We start from the raw sequence: 20,225 nt of genomic DNA on the forward strand, positions 1-20,225 counted from the left end.
TGAAAGAAACCAGATGAAAAACACTAAATATTGCATGAGTCCACTTACCTGAAATGCCTAGAAAAGGTAAATTTATAGAACTAGAAAGCAGATTGGTGGCTGTCCAGAACTGCAGAAGGGATTAACTCCAATGAGCATTAAGTGCAATGAACATTTTGGATTGTGGTGATGATTGTGAAACTCTGTATGCTGAATTGCATGCTTGCAATGGGAGAATGTAATTGTGTATAAATGAGATTTCAATTAAGTTGTTAAAGTGACAAGAAAGAACAAAAAAAGGAAGAAGACTTAGCGAAGGTATTGAAAAACTAGAGATAGTCACATACCCACAGAGCCCTGGCAGGGCCCCTTCCTTTCACTAAGTTGGAAACTGTATAGAAATTGATGAAAAGCCAGGCGCAGTGGCTCACACTTGTAATCTCAGCACTTTGAGAAGCTTAGGCAGGTGGATCATCTGAGGTCAGGAGTTTGAGACCAACCTGACCAACATGGTGAAACCCCATCTCTACTAAAAAGCACAAAAATTAGCCGGGTGTGGTGATAGGTACCTGTAATCCCAGCTACTCGGGAGGCTAAGGTAGGAGAATCACTAGAACCTGGGAGGCGGAGGTTGCAGTGAACCAAGATTGCACCATTGCACTCCAGCCTGGGCAACAAGAGCAAGACTCTGTCTCAAAAGTAGCTGGGAATAAAAAGGAAGAAAGAAAAGAAATTGATGAGAAAAGGAAACAAGGTTCATGAGTCTTATTTATAATGTGGGTGGAGGGTGGAGACAGAGCCCTGGAGCTGTGGAGTCTTTGGCTAGGCCAGGGCACCACAGTGTGTGGGAATGGAAGGAAGGCCCTCAGGGGCGAGGTGGCAGGGCTGGGAGTGGAGGCAAAGGCTCACAGTGCCCCAGCAGGCCAGGGTGTAGGGGCTGGATGTCATCCTGGGCACAAAGAACAATCTGGAAAGCATATTAAGCAGAGGAGACCATGACCAGGCCTGGTCTTGAGGCGCACACTCTAGCTAGTCTGCAGAGAAAGGACAGAGGTACTCCCTGGAGGCTGGGCTGTGGCTTGTCCTTCTTCGTAACTGTCACAGGTGGTCACCCACTGAGAAGAAGTTCGGAGCCTCTCAATCCACGTCTGTTAAATCAGTGCACACACAGCTACCGTCCCTTCCCATAATGCATATAGCTGTGGTGGGAATGGCTGGCCCACCAGAACTCCCTGGGAGGCCTCTGTCAAACACTCACAGCCCGTCTCTGAGCTCTGTCTTCAGAGGGGAAAGGGAACATCATCTCCCTCTGATTCCCGTCACCCCCACCCTTCCCGCTCATCTCCATGAAGTGATCCACAAGCGGAGGTGACACAAGCAAGGTTCCCTCCTCACTCTCCACCCCAAAAGGCTCCCGAAATGGGTTGGAGTCTGCCAAGGCCCCAGGGTGAAAACCTGCGGTCTTCTTGTCAAGCCTGTTTTCACAGAACACCGGTTACATAGGCGGCAGAAGGAGCTGTAAAACCCCGCCTGTCTGAGATGCCTTACCTGGACTTTATGAAGCTGACTGAAAGTATTCCGGTGAAGTTTTTGCAAATTGATGGTGGCCAGCACTGCATAAAGGAGAGAGAGGCCTGGCTGAGCCATGAGTCAAGTGCTGTTGGGGAAGGGAAGGAAACCCCCCAACCCCGCCACCCCGCAAGTAGGAGGAATGGAAGCCCAGCAGTGAATATGGCGAGATATAGCCTGGGTCCCACCCTGCAATGTCCAGAGGGCTGCCATGGCCATCGCCACATCCCTGACACTTTTAAGGACACTCATTTGTACTGAGGGGGCAGTTAAAATTCACCACACTGTGCAGAGAAGTGAGCCAGGCTAAGGCTCCTGACATGATTAGACCTGGAAACGGAATGCAGGCTTTCCAGCCCCAAACAGCATGTGCTCCAGTGCGCCATGCTTCTGAGGAAGAGCCGCTGCTAAGGAGGCAGAACAGCGGCTGCCAGCAGCAGCTTGCCCCACCGGCCTGTCACGTCCGGGCGTGTCCCTCACTATTGCCATCCGATGAGTCCGTCCCGAATCATCCTGCCACTTAATTCTCTAGGATCTCCTAAGCGTCCACACAGAGCCTTGGGCGGTAGGATCCCAGGAATGGAACTGGGCCTAGGCGGGGTTCCCGACACAACACCCATCTTCTGGTTCCCTGTGTGGTTTCCCACGTTGGTAGAGACGGCCCTGATCCCAAGCCAGGCCCAGCACCAGTGCAGGTGCCTTGCCACAGAAGAACTATGGGAGGTGGACAAGTGTCCTGAGGACAGAGGAGCTCCAGTGTGGCTGTGTTTAAAGATGGCAAGAGCAAGGCCAAGAGAGGGAGCTGGCCCTGAGCCTTGACCCTGAGCCCTCATTTATTGTAACATCGAACCCCAGGATCTACGCCAGCAGACGTGGGAAAGGGAGGCGGCGAGATGCACGTGGTTTCCTCTGGGGTGCGTTCGAGATGTATATCGGCTGGCTGAGAGCCTTGCTCTCCTGTGAACTAACTCTGAATGCGCACCTCCTTTGGTGTGGCCGCTCAGCACATTTTTCTCACTGTCGGAGGTCAAGAGAAGCTCCACAATCCCTCTTCTCAGCAGGGCCTGTTGAGAAAACTGACTGAAATAAACCCACTTCCCTCACTCCCATGGGAAAAAAGAAATACATACAGCCTCCATATTCACGGGTCCTGCATCCCTGGATTATGCAATCACAGAAAATTTTTTTTTTTTACTTTTTTAATTTTAAATTTTTTTAGAGACAGGGTCTTACTGTGTTTTCCCAGGCTGGAGTGCAGTGGCACGGTCATAGCTCACTGTAGCCTCAAACTCCTGGATTCGAGCCATCTTACCATCCCAGCCTCCTGAGTAGCTAGGACTACAAGCACACGCCACCACGTCCTGCTATTTTTTTCTTTTGTAGAAACAAGGTCTCACCTTGTTGCCCAGCCTGGTCTCAAACTCCTGGCCTGAAGTAAGCCTCCTGCCTGGGACTCCCAAAGCACTGAGATTACAGGTGTGAGCCACCACCCCTGGCCAAAAAGATATTTCTTAATTGCATCTGTACTGAACATGTAAAGCCTTTTTTCTTGTCATTATTTCCTAAAGAGTATTATATAGCAACTATTTATGTAGCATTTACATTGTATTGGGTATTAGAAGTAATCTAGAGATAACTTAAAAGTATATGGGAGAGGCCAGGCGCGGTGGCTCCTGACTGTTCATCCCAGCACTTTGGGAGGTCAAGGCAGGCAGATCACGTGAGGTCAGAAGTTTGAGACCAGCCTGGCCAACATGGTGAAATCCTCTCTAATTATCTGGGTGTGGTGATGTGTACCTGTAATTCCAACTACTTGGGAGGCTGAGTCACAAGAATCGCTTGAAACTGGAGGCGGAGGTTGCAGTGAGCTGAGATCATGCCAGCCTGGGTGACAGAGTAAAACTCTGTCTCAGAACAAAAAAGTATATGGGAGGATGTGCATAGGTTGCATGGAAATGTCACATCATTTTATGTCATGGATTTGAGCACCCACCAATTTTGGTATCCATGGGGGCCCTGGAATCAATCCTCCATGGATGCCGAGGGATGACTATATGAGAATATTGGGAACTAAACACGGCACGGTTCAGTTGAGCGGGATGTGAACTAGACAAGGGTTTGACTTCAGAGTCTGACCTTCTGCAGCTTAGTAAATTGGGGGAACTCACTGTCTCCGTCTCAGCCTGGTGGTTTTTGTGGGGAATGACCCTAAAATCAGCCGAGTGTGGGCTCTGACACCCTGTGATCAAAGCCTCCACGGAAAAAAAGGTCTGAGTTTACCAGGAAACGCCTTGGGAGAGGATCTACGTCACTGAAAGAAGAGGAAGAAGATTGGGAAGCAACTCTGTGCTGGAAGGCGGGAGGCTGCAGCTGTGGGGTCCTGAGAGCCAGCAGGGACTTTGCCAAGCTCCGGTGATGCCTGAACACTGTCGAGGGGGACAAGGAAGCCTGCCATGGCTGCAGGGATGGGAAGATCTAATCTGAAAAAACATGGTAATGAGGCAGCCAAGGCCGGGCTATATGTCTCCTGTGTTCATCGAGCCAGATCTGGCCTGGGAGGGGAGTTGAATGGTAATTTCTTTTTTTTTTTTTTTTCGTTTTGAGATGAGTCTCACTCTGTCGCCCAGGCTGGGGTCCAGTGGTGCAATCTCTGCTCACTGCAACCTCCATCTCCCAGGCTCAAGCTATTCTCCTGCCTCAGCCTCCCAAGTAGCTGAGATTACAGGCGCGTGCCACTACACCCAGCTAATTTTTGTATTTTTAGTAGAGACGGGGTTTTGCCACAATGGCCAGGCTGGTCTCGATTCTCCTGACCTCAGGTGATCCACCCGCCTCAGTCTCCCAAACTACTAGGATTACAAGTGTGAGCCACTGGGCCCAGCCAGTAAATTTTAAAATCAAAAACAAATACAGCTAGCTGAAAAAGATTGATTGAGGGCAGCCACACAGCCCCTGGGAAAATTTAGGGAAGGAAATTACTCTCTGGCCTTGTCCAACTCCAGAAGCCACAGCTGTAGGGCAGGAGCCGGCATGTGGATGAAGTCCAGCCCCGCCCTCCTCCCCACTTTGCCCAGCTGGGGAGCCCTGCCCCTCCTCTCCCAACCTCCAGCCAGAGGTCTCCACGTGGGCACTGCTGCAGAGTCAAGGGTGGAGTCAGGATGGCTCAGGCCAGCCGTGCAGCCCTGCACCCTGCATGGCAGCCTAAGGAGTTCAGCTGAGACCGGATCTCATCAGCTTCCTGAATGTGAGAAGTCAGGTGCCAGCAGGGGCTGAGCCACCAGAAAGGACAGCAGGCAGGACAGCAGTTATTCCCAGGCCTGAGATGTCTCTCCATGAAGGAGCAAGGGGGACAGAAGAGATGACGTTTATCCTACAGGCCAGAAAGCGTCAAGCTGACAGCCACATCACTAAGTTCTCGAAGCATTATTTACAGTGGAGGAAGATTCACCAACCCCAGCTTTAATAAGAATCATCAGTCACAGAGATAGAAAACAGAAAGGAATCGCCCTTTAACGTCGTGTTCTATCTTCTAAAAAAATTATTTACGTACATCTCGGCCGGGCGTAGTGGCTCACACCTGTAATCCCAGCACTTTGGGAGGCCGAGGTGGGTGGATCACGAGATCAGCAGTTCAAGACCAGCCTTGCCAAGATAATGAAACCCCATCTCTAATAAAAATACAAAAATTAGCCAGGCATGGTGGCAGGTGCCTGTAATCCCAGCTACTCAGGAGGCTGAGGCAGAGAATTGCTTGAACCAGGAAGGTGGAGGTTGCAGTGAGCTGAGATTGTGCCACTGCACTCCAGCCTGGGTGACAGAGCAACATTGCATCTCAGAAAAAAAGAAAAAAAATGTTATTTAGGTACATCTTGATTGTCCTGACTGTTGTAAATTCACAGAGAAAATGAACTTGGTCTACAGTTGAACCTTGAACAACACAGGTTTAAACTATGCAGATCCACTTATACTTGGATTTTTTTAATACAAGTTACAACCAATGTAACTCCCTTCCCTGCCTCCCCTTCCACCTCCTCCACCTCTTCTGCCACCCCTGAGTCGGCAAAACCAACTCATCCTCCTCCTCCTCAGCCTTGCTCAACATGAAGATGGTAAGGATGAAGACCTTTATGATGATCCGTTTCTGCTTAATGAAAAGTCAGTATATTTTCTGTTCCTTATGATTTTCTTAGTAACATTTTCTTTTCTGAAGCTTACTTTATTGTAAGAATATAGTATACAATAGATATACAAAACCTGCATTAATCAAACTGTTTATAATCGGTAAGGCTTCCAGTCAAATATTAGTCACTAAATTTTGAGGGAGTTGAAAGTTATACGCAAATTTCAGCCACGCAGGGGGCCGGCACCCCTCAGCCCTTTATGTTCACAGGCCAACTGCACATCCTCAGAAGGCACAGTGCCCAGCCCGTTCACCCAGGCAGCCAGGAACCAGAAAAGGAAGCCAGAAAAGAGACAGATGGAGGAAGGAGGCATGTAAACGTGGGGCCAAACCCAGGGCCTCTTACCTTATGGAGATAGGGCATGTACTTTTTATCCTTATTGAATGAGCCGTATTCATTCTCCACTTGCACCGCAATGACAGGGCCTCCCTGGCGGTACTGAGACATGAGCAGAGGAGGGTTAAAGAGTGAGGCTATCCTGGGCAAAAGCCTGAAGTCTGTGGGCTTGCTGCTAAAGGCTGCACAGCTGGTGAGGCAGGCTCTGGTCCACAGCCCTGCAGTCTGCACGCTCTGCCCAGCACTGGAGTTAGAGTCTGCCGGGTCGCTCGCTGCTGCGGGAGCTGCCTTCCCCGGAGCGTTGTCGATACATGACTGCCACAGTTTTCCCTCTGTCTCTCACACTCGCTACTTAAATTTGAGTCCTCAGACCTACAAATACACCTGCTTCCACACCCATCCACATTCCCTCCTCCCTCCGGCCTTAGGGTCATGCCACCACTTGTGTATGGGTCCCACGGCCTTCCACGGCCCGCTCAGGAACGTGGCTCTGGGCACAGCCGCTCTCCCCTCAGTGCCTTTGACCTTCCTTCACAACAGGCTGACCTCCATGATCATGGAAACTTACCCAGGACCCTCCGCACCAGAAAGAGATGGAGGCAGGGGCCCAGGAACGTTCCCCTCTTCCCACTCTCCTTGCTAAGAACCACACTTCCTGGAAGACTTACTAGTCGTCTACACCCACATCTTTGGCTCAAACCCCCTTGAGAAAACTTCCAGCCCATCAAGGCATCCAGACCATCAACAATGAGTTGTGCTAAACTCAAAACCCTTTTCAGAGTATCCTCGTTCGGGGTCCTTCACCCTGAAGCCAGCCACAGGGAAGGCAGCCTCAGTGCTGGCACGCCAAGCTCTGACTTTTTTGTCCTGACATACAGCAGGCCCGTGGTCCCCACTGCCTACAGCGTAAATGTCCTGCTTAGAGTACATTCTTCCCTCTTGGACAAAGGAATGCTGGCTTCGAGAACACAAAGGAAGGGGAATGGCATGACTGTCAGGTCTTCATTCGCAGGCTCCCCCTGCCTCCTCCCGCGCTCGCCCTCCGCCCAGGCGTGCTGGCTTCCCGTGGCTCCTACTGCGATGCCGTTTGCCTCCACAGGCAGCACGATGCCCGTCCCCACAAGTGGATGCATGGCCTCTCCACTGTGCCTGGGACACTCAACAGTGGTCACACAGGGCCTGGTGCTCAGCACTTACTCGCTGAATGGACACGAATATTCTCAGCTAGTGAGTTGAGAACAATTGTTTTCATTATTGAACCAGCCTGAAGGGTAAGACGTCTAAAAACCCCATGGCAAGGGAATTCCCAGTCGGCCTTATGAAATAAACAGGATAAGAAGAGTAGAAGTCCTAACTAAACCAACATGCACTCCAAAAATTATTTTTACATGATTACTGAAGGTAACCAATTCAGTAAGGGACCGTAAAAGACTAATGACTTATCAATGATTCAGTTAGTACAAGGCACAGGGCATTAGATTTCCTAGGATCTCCCACCCCCACAATTCAGTGGGATGCCTGTAAATTTGCTTTCCTTGTTACATACATATGCATGTGAATGGCATTTGTACTTGTGCTGAAACTTCCATCCAAATATTCAGTCTTTCTTGTTTTAAGGCATACGCCTACCACTGAGCCCCACCTAGATTGCAGAAATGCAGCCAGTCACATACAGCCTCAGCCCTTCAAACAAACGATGTACCTCGACTCCACCTAACAGAGCACAGGTGCCGTGCGTCGCCTTCTTTACAGCGTAAACCAGAGTTTAATCCTAAAGACAAGGTTTTCTTCCTCTCAGCAGTGCCTGCCTCTCAAAGCTGTACTGCAGCGATATTACTGCTAAGCTCTCCCTCACATTCTTCCTTTCTTATCCCTCGATTCTTCTCTTTATAATTATCCTACTAAGAACAACTCACAGGCTGGGCACAGTGGCTCACGCCTGTAAACCCAGCACTTTGGGAGGCTGAGGCCGGCAGATCACCTGAGTTTGAGATCAGTCCGGGCAAAATGATGAAACCCCATCTCTACTAAAAATACAAAAATTAGCTGGGCATGGTGGTGGGTGCCTGTAATCCCAGCTATTCAGAAGGCTGAAGCAGGAAAATCGCTTGAACCCAGGAGGCGGAGGTTGCAGTGAGCCGAGATCGCACCACTGCGCTCCAGCCTGGGACACAGAGTGAGACTCCGTCTCAACAACAACAACAACAACAACAACAAAAGAAAGAAGAAAGAAAGAAAGAAAGAAAAGAAGGAAGGAAGGAAGGAAAGAAAGAAGGAAAAGAAAAGAAAAGAAAAAAAGGAAAGAAAGAAGGAAAGAAGGAAGGAAGGGAGGGAGGGAGGGAGGGAGGGGAAGGGATGGGAAGGGAGGGAGGAAGGAAGGAAGGAAGGGAAAGAAAGAAAGAAGGAAAAGAAAAGAAAAGAAAGAAAGAAAGGAAAGAAAGAAGGAAAGAAGGAAGGAAGGAAGGGAGGGAGGGAGGGGAAGGGAAGGGAAGGGAGGGAGGAAGGAAGGAAGGAAGGAAGGAAGGAAGGAAGGAAGGAAGGGAAAGAAAGAAAGAAAGAGAGAGAGAGAAAGAAAGAAAGAAAGAAGGAAGGAAGGAAGTAGGGGAAAAAAGAAGGAAAAGAAAAGAAAAAAAGAAAAGAAAAGAAAAAAAGAAAGGAAAGAAAGAAGGAAGGAAGGGAGGGAGGGAGGGGAAGGGAAGGGAGGGAGGAAGGAAGGAAGGGAAAGAAAGAAAGAGAGAGAGAGAGAAAGAAGAAAGAAAGAAAGAGAGAGAGAGAGAAAGAAAGAAGAAAGAAAGAAAGAGAGAGAGAGAGGAAGGAAGGAAGGAAGGAAGGAAGGAAGGAAGGAAGGAAGGAAGGAAGGAAGGAAGGAAGGAAGGGAAAGAAAAGGGAATAACTTACACTTCATGATTCAGAATTAGTTACAAAGGCCTAGATCTGTATGTTTGCCATACTTTCTCCCAAACAGAAAAGTAAGATGAGCTATCAGACGACTACCTAAAAATCCAGGTGGTTTTTCGGTTCGTTTTGAGGCAAGGGCTTGATCTGTCATCCAGGCTGAAGTGCAGAGGTGTGATCTCAAGTCACTGCAGCTGGGCTCAAGCCATCCTCCCACCTTAGCTTCAGAAGCAGTTGGGACTACAGGTGCATACCATGCTCTCGAATGTTTGTGTTTTTTGTAGAGATGTGGTCTCACTCTATCGCTCACGCTGGACTTGTACTCCTGGGCTCAAGCAATCCTCCCACTTTGGCCTCCCAAAGTGCTGGGCTTAGAGCCGTGAGCCACCATGCCAGGCCATAATCTAGATTTTTATCCCATCTCAAAGTACATCAAGAGATGTGTCCTTAAACTAGGATTTATTTTTCTTAATAACGATGTGCATCTTCTCATTTGGAAGAGTTAATTGTTTAAATTAAAGGAATATTATAATGATCAAACAATGCTGTCCTGCAGACTGCGCAAGACAATGTTCTTTTTTTTTGTCACAGACCTGACTGTGTGCTGTAGGTTGCCATGGTGAAAATGAAGGCATTTCTTATCAAGTACACGAGGTCTCAGCAAGCCATAAAGAAGGCGACAAATGGCACCTGTGCTCTTCCCATCTGTGGGACTGAATCAAACCAGAATGCAGGTAATAGCAAGGAGACTTACACAGACAAGAACGGGGGCGGGGGGGTGTGCAAGTTATTTTTTTATGACATAAATGAGAAATCCAAATGTCCCTAAGTAAGGTATGAATTCCTGTTTTGTTGTGTTGTTGTTGTTGTTTGTTTGTTTGTTTGAGACAAAGTCTCACTCTGTTGCCCAGGCTGGAGTGCAGTGGAGGGCTCTCGGCTCACTGTAACCTCCACTTTCCAGGTTCAAGCAATTCTCCTGCCTCGGTCTCCCAAGTAGCTGGGATTACAGGTATGTGCCACCATACCCAGCTAACTTTTTTGTATTTTTAGTAGAGACGGGGTTTCCCCATGTTGTTCAGGCTGGTCTCAAACTCCTGACCTCAGGTGATCCGCCTGCCTCATTCTCCCAAAGTGCTGAGATTACAGGAGTGAGCCACCATGACCAGCCTGAATTCCCGTTAAATGAATTGTGACATATCCCTACTACGGAACACTGTGCAGGCACTAAAAAGAGTGGCTGATTTCGAATATACGCATTTCAAGTAACAAAAGAAAAATGCCTGAGGGGATTCATATATTTTTATATTAAACAGGATATATATTCTTTTTTTTCTTTTGAAACAGAGTCTCAGTCTGTTGCCCAGGCTGGAGTGCAGTGGCATAATCTCAGCTCACTGCCACCTCCACCTCCCGGGTTCAAGCAATTCTTCTGCCTCAGCCTCCCACATAGCTGGGACTATAGGCACCAGCCACCATGTTGGACTAATTTTTTTTTTTTTGTATTTTTAGTAGAGACGAGGTTTCACCATGTTGGCCAGGCTGGTTTTGAATTCCTGACCTTGTGATCCACCCACCTCAGCCTCCCAAAGTGCTGGGATTACAGGTGTGAGCCACCACACCCAGCCACATTTTTTTTTAAATGTAAAAGCATGTATGTGTCTGTGTGTTTATGTCTCTGTGTATGTAGACATGTATGTATAATTTGCTTCCATGTTGATAACACTACTAAAAAGAGAAACAAAATCTAGTAAATTGGTTGTCTCCTGAAAGGACAACTAAATGGCTTTGGAACAGGGTGGAAGGGGAGACTTTTATCTGACCATAAATTCATTTGTACCTTCTGAGCCTTTTTGCCTTGTTAAGAGTGGAAAGAAGCAGTGAGAAGATTGGTGAGCTTGAGAAACAGTAAGTTCACGTGGACAACCAGGGCGCCCCTTTGCGCAGTCCCCGCCCCATGTGATGAGACTTCGTAGAAACCCTGGGACAAGCACACAAGGCCAACGAGGACAGGACAGGCCAACGTGTCTATCATTAAGACGAGAGTCTGGAACTCAAGGCTACAAGAAAGTCAGCTCAGTTGCTCGTGGAGACTGCATGTGGCTCTTTGGTGATCAAGCCAAAGCAAACTGTTTCCCTAAAGTGCACGTAAGAAAGACGGAGGAGGTAATTTGGCTTTACCTGGAGAGGAATCACTCTGGGAATCAGGTGGTCAAAATACTTCTCAACTGCTTCAATGAAGCCCTTGTTGGTTGTCCTCAGCAGCAACCGGGGGTCTTGCAGGAGCCAGCTGGGGGCGAGAGGGGCAGGCTCAGGGTCTGAGACGGAAAGGCAGGGGAAGGAGGAGTGGGCTCAGAGCTGCCCCAACTCGCTGCACATCGGCCCAGCTGCCTCACTCCTCTGGTCCCATAGCACTCAGGGGTCCTGGAAGGATCTGTGCCACATGACACTTTCAGGCCATTCTCGTAGACTTGTGGGATTTGGAAGGAAACACCTGCCTCCATCTCCAAGGCGCTTGACAACTTTGGAAGTGCCGTCAGCTCCCTTTGGTCCGACTGAGGGGCTGGCCCGTCAAGGCTCTTATGGCCATGTGTTAAAGAGCTTTTTCTTCTAGCATTTGTTCAACACTCTCCATTATTTTTCAGCTTATGAAAAACAGTTTTCTTGGGGACAACCTCTGTTCCTTAGGCACGGTGTGGCATTTCCACTAAGAGCTAAGTCTTCAGGTTCAGGGTGGGGGCCTGAGCGCCAGTGACACCCCACCCTCTCCAGGTCACCGGGAAAGTGTCAGGCAGGCCTCCAGCCAAGCCATGCCAGGAGTCACTGTTTCCCAAAAACTCTGCTCCCCTCAGCTTGGGCTTTCTCTGCCCCTGAGCTGGATGGGAGGAGGGACTCATCTGGAGAAAAGCAAAGGCCTCATTTGACTCTAAGGTGCAAGAGGTGCTCTCTGGAGGCAGAGCCTCAGGTTCTCCAGGGAGCCCTGCCTGCCACAGGGGTGGCAGAGAGGAGCCTTAAGAGTGTCACCCTGACCCTCAGCAGTCTGGGCTGGGGGCCAGCATCACAGAGGAGAGAACAAGGCAAAGAAAAGTAAGAGGGAGTGGGGAGGGGAGCTGAGGGTGGTCTCACTGTGTGGAGAAGGCAGCCCTCCCTTGCAAAATAAGCAAAAGATCAGAAGTTTTCAAAACAAGTCCAGAGTTGTCAGAACCTTCCCTTGCAGGCCATAAAGCTTCTGATCCCTTTCTTCCCAGGGCATTTTGGGAAGGACAGAGGGGGCCACAGCCCCTCCTGCGTGGGGAATGAAGAGTGGGAGCCTCCTGTGGCCACCTCTTCCCACACACACCGTCTTGGCTGCATGCCCAAGGCCCCAGGACCAATGCCTGGAGCTTCTCATCTGTGACTGGGGGATGACAGCGGCACTCGCCCCCCGCCGCAGCACCACGGGCCTCACAAGAGACGACGCAGGCACAGTGCCTGGTGTAGGGCAGCACACCGCCTATCTGCTACATGAGTAAAGGTTATTTTCCTTGTTACTAGATTAAAATTCCCTTTTTGTAAAGCAAGTACTTCACTACAACCACGATTTTGAGATTATAGCCCCGTTTACCTGGGCAAGCCGCCGAGGTCAATCTCACTGCAGATGTAGGGGCCTGGACGCAGAATCACCCACAGCCCGATCTCTGAGGCCATCAGGACAAAGGCCCTAGAGGGGTCCACATCGTCAGCCCCTCCCATGACAGCCCAAGAACAAGTCAGGTGGGGGCTGCATGCACCACAGGGTGGAGGAGCTGCCCGGTGGGGTGAAGGGACAGCTCGGCCTCACCCCCACAGAGCAGGGACTCCCACACCAGGTCGGAGGCCTGAGCTGCTCCCAGGCTCAGAGCCTCTGCAAAGCCCCATTGGGGGCCTGAGGAGGAAGGGCATCAGCCAGGGCACAGGGGTCTTCACAGTGAACCTGATCCCAGCAGCCTTGCCAGCCTAGAGGGGCCTCCCTGTCCCAGCCCAGGCTGCTGAACCCCGTGCAGAGTCAGGCAACTTCTGGGGTCTTCTGCCCCTCTGGGTTGCAGTGGAGAGGTGAGGCCCGGATGCTGCAGGCCCAGCCCCGCCGGGTGACAGGTCATGGATGGGGAGTGTCTGGGTCCTGGGTGCAGGGCCTCTCATAGTCCTAGAACAGGACCCCAGACCCGGGTCCCTCCCGGGTTCTCTTTGCTAATCCACCCCCAGTAACTGCATCTCTGCCCCTGCCCCTGGCCAGGTCACAGCAGCAGCAACACCACATACTCCAGGTCCAGGTTCCCAGAGAAGTCGAATCTGCCTCTTTCTGGCTCATGCAGGTTCCACGGAACATAGCTAGAAGAGATGAAAGGGAAATATGATGAGTGTCTTCTTACTTCTTCCTCCAAATTGTTGGGTCCACCCCAAATCCAAGCCAAAACCATGCACAGCTCTATTCTGAAATACACTGAAGTTTCCAATGGAAATTAAACCTCTATTACACCAACCACGACTATCTTTAATAGTTCCTTGCCTTATTAGCCAATTGTGGTTCAAGCTGCAAATGATCCTCTAATGCTACACTTTTTTGGGATTTATATATAAATTATTCTACTCACTGCCCTATTCTTTGGGCAGTAACACCGATTAAAGGTATAAATTAAAAAGAGAACAAAAACAAAAAGGTCTACATCTGCCTTATACATTATTACTATGAGTTAGTCAAAATAATAAATGTGGAGTTTCTGTGAAGATAGTGGAGATATAGTAAATCTAGTAAGCGTACTACTATCTTTAGACCTTAGCAAGAAGGGCCCCGTAGGACCCTCCCCCAAAGGCCTGTGAGTACAAATTTTATCAGATATACTAGACATAGTTCACTAGGCAACTGTTGTTTTTTGTGTCACTAGCAACATTTTTTAGTGGTATGCCCCTAATATCGTTTCCTATAAGTCCAATCGTTTTTATTACGCAATTTTGCACAGCACAGAGATTTTCGACAATACATTGTAGAACTGACTGTAAGACCCACGAAGAAGATATACTCATCATGGCCTTCTATGAACTTAACAACATAGCTTATTGTAAGCAAAGGAGAAGCTGACTGAATTAGAGAGAATATGGCTACATCAGTTATCAACACAGTGAAAAAATTTAAAGTACCCCTCTAAGAAATAAAGATAATAAGCAGCCAAAAACACCTGTAAGGCTGTAGATTTGTACAGCATAATTAAAAGGCTTCACCTAATAAATAGAGAGAGAACCCAGTAGCCAACAGATGGAGCATTTACATTCCCTTAAAAAGCGCATCTGTAGAACTAAGTATGAAAAAAGAATGTAAAATTTAAAAGACCAAACAAAATTTAAAATGCATGAAACAGTTGTAAAATATTGGCAGGTACTATGTCACAAAGCAAATCTCAACAAATTCCAAAAACCTATATCACATAGTCCAGGATCCCAAGACAAAGGCAAATAAATTTTAAAATTACAGTTTAAAATAGTAAAAATTGAAATTTCCGGCAAGATGGCTGAATAGGAACAGCTCCTGTGTGCAGCTCCCAGCAAGAGCAACGCAGAAGACGGGTGATCTCCACACTTCCAACTGAGGTACCCGGTTCATCTCATTGGAACTGGTTAGACAGTGGGTACAGCCCAAGGAGGGTGAGCTGAAGCAAGGTGGGGCATCACCTCACCTGGGAAGCACAAGCAGCCAAGGAACTCCCTCTCCTAGCCACGGGGCGCCATTAGGGACTTTTCCTGGCACTCTGGCGCTCTGGCTCAGATACTGCACTTTCCCCATGGTCTTCACAACCCACAAACCAGGATATTCCCTCCAGTGCCTAGAACACCAGGGCCCCAGGTTTCCAGCACAAAACTGGGCGGCCGGTTGGGAAGACACTGAGCTAGCTGCAGCAGTTTTTTTTTTTTTTTTTTTTTTTTCCATAACCCTGTGGCACCTGGAATGCCAGTGAGACAGAACGGCTCTTTCCCCTGAAAAGGGGGCTGAAGCCAGAGAGCCAAGTGATCTGGCTTGGTGGGTCCCACCCACACAAAGACCAGCAAACTAAGACCCACTGGCTTGAAATTCTCACAGCCAGTATACCAGTCTGAGCTTGACCTGGGACATGAGAGCTTGGTGCAGGGAGGGCATCCACCATTGCTGAGGCTCAGGTAGGTGGTTTTAACCTTGCCTATGTAAACAAAGTCACGGGGAAGTTTACACAGTGACTGGGCAGAGCCCACGACAGCTCAGCAAGGCCACTGCAGGCAGACTGTGTCCCTAGACTCCCTCCTTGCTGGGCAGGGCATCTCTGAAAAAAGGCAGTAGCCTGTCAGGGTCTTATAAATAAAGCCCTGATCTTCCTGGGACAGAGCATCTGGGAAAAGCGGCAGTTATGGTTACAGCTTCAGCAGACTTAAATATCCCTGCCCAGCAGCTCTGAAGGGAGCAATGGATCTCGAAGCACAGCTCTCAAGCTCTGATAAGGGATAGATTGTCCCCTCAAGTGGCTAGCTGACCCCTGGGTATCTTGACTGGGAGGCACCTCCCAGCAGGGATTGACAGACACCTCATACAGGAGAGCTCTGGCTGGCATCTGATGGGTACCCTTCTACGACGAAGCTACCAGAGGAAAGAAGAGGCAGCAATCTTTGCTGTTCTGCAGCCCCCGCTGGTGATTCCCAGGCAAGCAGGGTCCGGAGCGGACCTCCACCAAATGCCAGCAGACCTGCAGCAGAGGGGCCTGTAAGAAGGAAAACTAACAAACAGAAAGAAATAATTTCAACATCAACAGAAAGGACATCCACTCAGAGACCCCATCCAAAGGTCACCAACTTTAAAAACCAAAGGTTGATAAATCCACCAAGATGGGAAGAAACCAGTGCAAAAAGGATGCCAACTCAAAAAACCAGAACGCCTCTCCTCCTCCAAGGGATCACAACTCCTCACCAGCAAGGGAAAACTGGATGGAGAATGAGTTCGACAAATTCACAGAAGCAGGCTTTAAAATGTGTGTAATAACGAACTTCTCTGAGCTAACGGAACATGTTCTAACCCAAAGCAAGGAAGCTAAGAACCTTGAAAAAAGGTTAGATGAAATGCTAACTAGAATAACCAGCATAGAGAAGAACATAAATGACTTGATGGAGCTGAAAAACACAGCACAAGAATTTCATGAACCATATACAAGTTTCAATAGCCAAACTGATCAAGAAGAAAAAAGGATATCAGAGATTGAAGATCAACTCAATGAAATAGAACAAGAAGTCAAGATTGGAGAAAAAAGAGCAAAAATAAATAAACAAAGCCTCCAAGAAATATGAGATTATGTGAAAAGACCTAATCTACATTTGATCATTGTACCTGAAAGTGATGGGGAGAATGAAACTAAGTTGGAAAACACTCTTCAGGATATTATCCAAGAGAACTTCCCCAACCTAGCAGGGCAAGCCAACATGCAAATCCAGGAAATACAGAGAACACCACAAGATATTCCTCAGGAAGAGCAACCCCAAGACACGTAATTATCAGATTCACCAGAGTTGAAATGAAAAAAAAAAATGCTAAAAAAAAAAAAAGGCATCCAGAGAGAAAGGTGGGGTTACCCACAAAGGGAAGCCCATCAGACTCACAGTGGATCTCTCTGGAGAAACCCTACAAGCCAGAAGAGTGGGGGCCAATATTCAACATCCTTAAAGAAAAGAATTTTCAACCCAGAATTTCATATCCAGCCAAACTAAGCTTCATAAACAAAGGAGAAATAAAATCCTTTATGGACAAGCAAATGCTGAGAGATTTTTGTCACCACCAGGCCTGCCTTACAGAAGCTCCTGAAGGAAGCACTAAACATGGAAAGGAACAACCAGTACCAGCCACTGCAAAAACATACCAAATTGTAAAGATCATCGACACAATGAAGAAATGCATCAACTAATGGGCAAAACGACCAGCTGGCATCAAAATGGCAGGATCAAATTCACACATAACAATATTAATCTTAAATGTAAATGGGCTAAATGCCCCAATCAAAAGACACAGACTGGCAAGTAGGAAAAAGAGTCAAGACCCATCAGTGTGCTGTATTCAGGTAATCCATCTCTTGTGCAAAGACACACATAGGCTCAAAATAAAGGGATGGAGGAATATTTACCAAGCAAATGGAAAGGAAAAAAAAAAAAAAAGCAGGGGTCGCAATTCTAGCCTCTGATAAAACAGACTTTAAACCAACAAAGATCAAAAGAGACAAAGAAGGGCATTACATAATGGTAAAGGGAATAATTCAACAAGAAGAGCTAACTATCCTAAATATATATATGCACCCAATACATGAGCACTTAGATACATAAAGAAAGTTCTTAATGACCTACAAAGAGACTTAGACTCCTACACAATAATTTCGGGAGACTTTAACATCCCACTATCAATACTAGACAGATCAGCAAGACAGAAAACTAACAAGGATATCCAGGTCTTGAACTCAGATCTAGACCAAGCAGACCTAATAGACATCTACAGAACTCTCCACGTCAAATCCACAGAATATACATTCTTCTCAGCACCACATCACACTTATTCTAAAATTGACCAATAATTGGAAGTAAAACACTCCTTAGCAAATGCAAAAGAACAGAAATCATAACAGTCTCTCAGACCACAGTACAATCAAATTAGAACTCAGGATTAAGAAACTCACATCAAAATCGCACAACTACATGGAAACTGAACAACCTGCTCCTGAATGACTACTGGATAAATAATGAAATGAAGGCAGAATAAAGATGTTCTTTGAAACCAATGAGAATGAAGACACAACATACCAGAAGTGTATAAACACCTCTATACAAATAAACCAGTAAATCTGGAAGAAATAGATACATTTCTGGATACTTACACCCTCCCAAGACTAAACCCGGAAGAAGTTGAATCCCTGAATAGACCAATAAAAAGGTCTGAAATTGAGGCAGCAATTAATAGCCTATCTACAAAAAAAGTCCAGGACAAGACTGGTTCACAGCCAAATTCTACCAGAGGTACAAAGAGGAGCTGGTACCATTCCTTCTGAAACTATTCCAAACAATAGAAGAAGAGGGAATCCTCCCTAACTCATTTTATGAGACCAACATCATACTGATACCAAAACCTGGCAGAGACACAACTAAAAAAGAAAATTTCATGCCAATATCCATGATGAATATTGATGCAAAAATCCTTAATAAAATACTGGCAAACCAAATCAACAGCACATCAAAAAGCTTATCCATCATCATCAAGTTGGCTTCATCCCTCGGATGCAAGCCTGGTTCAACATATGCAAATCTATAAATGTAATCCATCACATAAAGAGAACCGAAGACAAAAACCGCATGATTATCTCAACAGATGTGGAGAAGGCCTTTGACAAAATTCAACAGCCCTTTATGCTAAACACTCTCCATAAGCTAGGTATTGATGGAACAAGTCTCAATAAAAGCTATTTACAACAAACCCACAGCCAATATCATACTGAATGGGCAAAAACTGGAAGTATTCCCTTTGAAACCTGGCACAAGACAAGGATGTCCTCTCTCACTGCTACTATTCAATACAGTATTGGAAGTTCTGGGCAGGGTAATCGGCAAGAAAGAGAAATAAAGCGTGTTCAGTTAGGAAAAGAGGAAGTCAAATTGTCTCTATTTGCAGATGACGTGATTGTATGTTTAGAAGACTCCATCGTCTCACCCAAAAATCTCCTTAAGCTGATAAGCAACTTCAGTGAAGTCTCAGGATACAAAATCAATGTGCAAAAATCACAAGCATTCCTATGCACCAACAATAGACAAACAAAGAGCCAAATCATGAGTGAACTCCCATTCGCAATTGCTACAAAAAGAATAAAATACCTAGGAATACAACTAACAAAGGATGCAAAGGATCTCTTCAAGGAGAACTACAAACCACTGCTCAAGGAAATAAGAGAGGCCACAAACAGATGGAAAAACATTCCATGCTCATGGTTAGGAAGAATCAATATCGTGAAAATGGCCACACTGCCCAAAGCAAATTATAGATTTGATGCTATCCCCATCAAGCTACCATTGCCTCTCTTCATAGAATTGAAAAAAAAACACCTTAAATTTCATATGAAACCAAAAATAAGTCCACCTAGCCAAGACAATCCTAAGCAAAAAAAAAGCTGGAGGCATCAAGCTACCTGATTTCAAACTATACTACAAGGCTACAGTAAGCAAAACAGCATGGTACTGGTACCAAAACAGAGATATAGACCAATGGAATAGAACAGAGGCCTCAGAAATAATGCACACATCTACAACCAGGCGATCTTTGACAAACCTGACAAAAACAAGCGATGGGGAAAGGATTTCCTATTTAATATTTATTAATGTTAATGTGTTGGGAAAACAGGCTAGCCACATGCAGAAAGCTGAAACTGGATCCCTTCTTTATACCTTATACAAAAATTAACTGCAGATGGATTAAAGATTTAAATATAAGACCTAACACCATAAAAACCCTGGAAGAAAACATAGGCAATACCATTCAGAACATAGGCATGGGCAAGGACTTCATGACTAAAACACCAAAAGCAATGGTAACAAAAGCCAAAATAGACAAATGGGATCTAATTAAATTTAAGAGGCGAAAGAAACTATCATTAGAGTGAACCAGCAACCAACAGAATGGGAAAAATCTTTTGCAATCTACCCATGTGACAAAGTGCTAATATCCAGAATCTACAAATAACTTAAACAAAATTACAAGAAAATAAAACCCCATCAAAAAGTGGGCAAAGGATATGAACAAACACTTCTCAAATGAAGACATTTATGCAGCCAACAAACATACAAAAAAATGCTCATCATCACTGGTCATTAGAGAAATGCAAATCAAAACCACATTGAGATGTCATCTCACGCCAGTTAGAATGGCAGACATTAAAAAATCAGGAGACAGGAGATGCTGGAGAGGATGTGAAGAAATAGGAACACTTTTACACTGTTGGTGGAAGTGTAAATTAGTTCAACCATTGTGGAAGACAGCGTGGCGATTCTGCAAGGGTCTAAAACTAGAAATACTGTTTGACCCAGTAATCCCATTACTGAGTATATATCCAAAGAATTATAAATCATTCTATTATAAAAACAAATGTACACATATGTTTACTGCAGCACTGTTCACAATAGCAAACACTTGGAACCAACCCAAATGCCCATCAATAACAGACTGGATAGAGAAAATGTGGCACATATACACCATGGAATACTATGCAGCCATAA

At 46.7% G+C, this 20,225-nt stretch overlaps 1 protein-coding gene across 6 annotated transcripts in view; it reads right to left on the minus strand.

The window, feature by feature from the left end:
- GLB1L3 (galactosidase beta 1 like 3) overlaps positions 1-20,225 on the minus strand; it is a 49,945-nt gene that overhangs the window by 23,808 nt on the left and 5,912 nt on the right. For 3 of the 6 annotated variants that reach the window (XR_004270780.1, XM_032284909.1, XM_032284904.1), the window contains exons 3-8: positions 13,236-13,304; positions 12,562-12,657; positions 11,139-11,247; positions 6,075-6,167; positions 2,531-2,612; positions 1,528-1,592 (exon numbers count right to left, since the gene is read on the minus strand). Coding sequence is in view for 5 of the 6 variants with exons in the window: in XM_032284909.1 (XP_032140800.1) it covers positions 1,528-1,592; positions 2,531-2,612; positions 6,075-6,167; positions 11,139-11,247; positions 12,562-12,657; positions 13,236-13,304 (514 nt within the window). In the remaining variant the exon portion in view is untranslated. The remainder of the gene's footprint in view (positions 1-1,527; positions 1,593-2,530; positions 2,613-6,074; positions 6,168-11,138; positions 11,248-12,561; positions 12,658-13,235; positions 13,305-20,225) is intronic. The other 3 variants (XM_032284905.1, XM_032284908.1, XM_032284906.1) reach the window with 3 other exon arrangements.

Source organism: Sapajus apella, unplaced genomic scaffold (genome assembly GCF_009761245.1).
Source record: "Sapajus apella isolate SASKATOON/1434 unplaced genomic scaffold, GSC_monkey_1.0 scaffold16, whole genome shotgun sequence".
Taxonomy (NCBI): Eukaryota; Metazoa; Chordata; class Mammalia; order Primates; family Cebidae; genus Sapajus; species Sapajus apella.